Here is a 3,579-nt window from a genome sequence, read left to right as displayed (position 1 = left end):
GCCCCTTTATGGATTTTCTAATCTAATATTTATTCAGTTTTATATTAATATTTGAATGAATATGAAAAGCCTAATGGAGGTTGGAGGTGCTAAGTACTATTAAATTGTTAGACCCTATTTTCATCATCTGTATTCTGACCACAAGGTGCTTAGTATCTCCAAATGGATTTGGTTCCAAGTACCTTTTTTAGTAGTATCTGTGGTTGAAACCTCACTCTGTAAGCAGTAAAGGCACTGCTTGGCTGTTAGCTGTCAGATGTATTGCCTTCTGTTCAGTCGTCTTGTCATTTAAAATCATCCATTCCTTCATGAATGAAATGACTTGTAAAGTATCCTCTCTAAATAATTCATGTGTCAACAGTGTAGATATTGAATATCTCTTTATTTTAGGGGATGCCGGTGAGCAGGCCATCAGGCAGATCTTAGATGAAGCTGGAAAAGTTGGTGAACTCTGTGCAGGCAAAGAACGCAGGGAGATTCTGGGAACCTGCAAAATGCTAGGGCAGATGACTGATCAAGTGGCTGACCTCCGAGCCAGGTAAAGTTCCTCTGCCCTTACAGAGCAGTAGTGGGTAACTCACTCCTAACAGGGTGATTCAGAAAGCAAGTCTCTGCCAATTTTTCTGTTATCTTTGGCTAATAGGTAACACAGATATTATATTCCATTAACTCTTTTGAGTTTGAGGTGAACTTTCCATTTGCTGAACTTTTAAAATATGCAAATGCTTAATAATAAAGTTGAAACTTATTCTGTAATTGAAATTGAAGTAGAAATCTGTTTTTTTAGTTTCTAGCTTATGAAAAATAAGGGGCAGTGGTGAAATTTGGCATGTGTAGATAATGTTTTATATATGATGTGTAGAAAGAAGCATAAAGTCAAAACATTGGAGAATTGTTTCACATGTTTTTAAAATCAGTTAAATAGGTTATCCTCGAATTGGTAATTTCTGGGCTCTTTTTGAGTTTCTATTTCATCTTTTTTTTCTTTTTTTTTGGTTTCATAATTCTTTTAACTTCCTTTTGCTGTGCTTGAGTCTTGGCTCTTAGAACTTTTTCTCCCATAAACTAAATTTACATAGTTTTCTATTGAGAAAACTTAGTATAGTATAATATATATTTGTATGGAATCCATCCATACAAATTCTAAAATTCTAAAAGTTCTAAAAGATCCTCATTTTTATGGAATTTTATGGTATGGACATTAAGAAATTTTGAAGTATGTTTATACTGAGATATTAGTGTAGATGAAGCCTAATTTTGCTTTGAGAATGCCATGAAACATCTTGAGATAATTGGGATACAGACATTAAGAAATTTTGAAGTATGTTTATACTGAGATATTAGTGAAGATGAAGCCTAATTTTGCTTTGAGAATGCCATGAAACATCTTGAGATAATTGGGATACAGAACGTCTCCCTACGAACAGTGTTCAGAAAACTCCTCCATGTGTTGAACATCATCATTATACCTGGTCTGATAATATTAACACAATAGACTTAAGAATACAGATCTTAAAGGAGTGGTTCTTAACCTTTTTTTTTGACCAACATCACTTTTATAATCTGATGAAAGCTTTCATCTCTACCTAAAAAGATGCATATAAATATGCCTGGACAATATTATGTATAATTTACAGGGGTTCGGGGGTTTCAGGTTGAGTCTCTGTCTTGAAGGGGAGAAGAAACAGCTCAAATGTATGTGATTTCATTGAGCTCAGTGAGCCTTTTCTCCTGCTGAGAAGCAGTTTCGCCTGTCATGAGCATAAGAACTTTGCAGAAAGGACAAAAAGAAGTTTTGTTCTTATTCGGAAAAATGCCAATGCAGTTTGACAAGATTCTTGGCTCTTCTAATTTCTCACTTTTGGCTCTTTTGTATGCAGCCTTTTCACAGTGTGGTAGACAGTTTTCACTTGGAATTCTCAAGTACACAGTTGTATGTGTTTAGAAAAAGATGAATATGAGCAAGAGAAATTGGTAGTTGCTGTATGGGATCGACCATTAATCTGTAAAGAGAAAAGGCTAGAACAGTGATACGTAGCTATGGGCCTGCTCCACAGTGCAGCCTGCAGTATCCTCTCACAGTGGAAGATTAGAAACCTCTCTTCTCCCTGTTACCCTTTCTTAAACATACCCAGCTATTTAACCTTTTAGTGGCTAAAATGCAGTAACAGTTTCTTCACTGATATTCTTCTGTTCAGTCATGTAGGGTTTCTAGGTTTTTGCCCATGGGACTGAATACACTTTATTTTGAATGAAAAAAACTATGTAACCTATATTTTTACTTTTTCACAGTCAGACTGTTATATCAAAAATATTTTTCATCATGAACTACTAGATTTGAAGGAAAAAAGCAAATTCATAAAGAGTATGCTTCCTGTCTTGCATTCTTTTGCCATGTCAAAGGGAGGCCTCAAGTCCTAGTGAAAGGTGTATAAGGGGTCTTCAGAAAAGTTCATGGAAAGATTTGTATTATTTTTTAATTCTATTTTTCCATGAGCTTTTTGAAGTACCCATGTATATGTACCTTTTATATACCTGGCAATAAATTTATGGAATTCATTACCTCGAATATTGGTATAGATGAAAAATAGAGATGAATTTTAAAAAGAGGGTAGATAAATTAATGACAGATCCATACTATTATTAAGGGAAGCAAAGATGTTTTGGATTCATCCTAAAATTGGAAGCTCCAATTAGGATGATCAGCTGTGCCATTCTACCAAGTGATGAGGTTGCCACCACTATGGAATTTACCAAGCTGGGTGGATTAAAAAATCTGAGCTTGTAAAAAGATGGCAAATCTTACTTTATCGCTTGGGAAGTCTCTTACATAGAGAAACAAGTTTCTGCTAACTTACATTATTTATTTTTTGTAGTAGTAGCATACCATTTCTGAGAGAGGAAAATAGTGAAAGTAGTTCCTTAAGAACTTGATGGGAAACAGTGATTCCTTATTACTGTGCTTTTTTTCTTCTTAGCACTAACTAGTTTTGATATTTGTAGATTGCCTAGTGGAAGGTAGATTTAAGATTATTATAATGATGATAATTCAGTAATAATGGTAGGTTACAGATTTATATTCCTTAATTGCCAAGGTATTTTCAACTGTACATTTTTCTTTCTTTCTTTTTTTTGCTGGCTGGTACAGGGATCGAACCCTGGACCTTGGTGTTATCAGCACCACACTCTAATCAACTGAGCTAACCGGCCAGCTTCAACTTATATTATCTTGATGCTTGAAGCCACTCTGTTAAATAAACAGGGCAAGTATTGCTACCTACCTTCATTTTATAAGCTAGAAAACTGAAGCCCAAGGAGGTTAAACATTATAAACAAGGTTCTGCAGGTAACAAGAGTCAGAATTTGAACACAGATCTGCTTGGTCCCACTGTGGTGTGCTTTCAGTAGTGCCATATATGCTGCTTCCTGAAACATTTTCAAAGTATACTTGCCCATAAGTAAGACAATTTAATGGGCTACTTATTTCTAAAGCACACATTACTATGGTAACAAAGCCCTCCCCAGTGATAAGATCACAATCACATTTTCCCAGTGAAGTTTAGATTTGATTATGTAATC

The 3,579-nt window shown here is 35.0% G+C and overlaps 1 protein-coding gene across 2 annotated transcripts in view; it reads left to right on the top strand.

Annotated features, from left to right (window-relative positions):
• Positions 1–3,579, top strand: part of VCL (vinculin) — a 117,741-nt gene that overhangs the window by 81,207 nt on the left and 32,955 nt on the right. For both annotated transcript variants that reach the window (XM_008578445.1, XM_008578444.1), the window contains exon 8: positions 391–538. In XM_008578445.1, coding sequence (XP_008576667.1) covers positions 391–538 — 148 coding nt within the window. The remainder of the gene's footprint in view (positions 1–390; positions 539–3,579) is intronic.

The sequence above is a fragment of the Galeopterus variegatus genome, unplaced genomic scaffold, assembly GCF_000696425.1.
Source record: "Galeopterus variegatus unplaced genomic scaffold, G_variegatus-3.0.2 Scaffold1689, whole genome shotgun sequence".
NCBI classification, from domain to species: Eukaryota; Metazoa; Chordata; class Mammalia; order Dermoptera; family Cynocephalidae; genus Galeopterus; species Galeopterus variegatus.
This window is presented reverse-complemented; position numbering and strand designations above follow the sequence as displayed.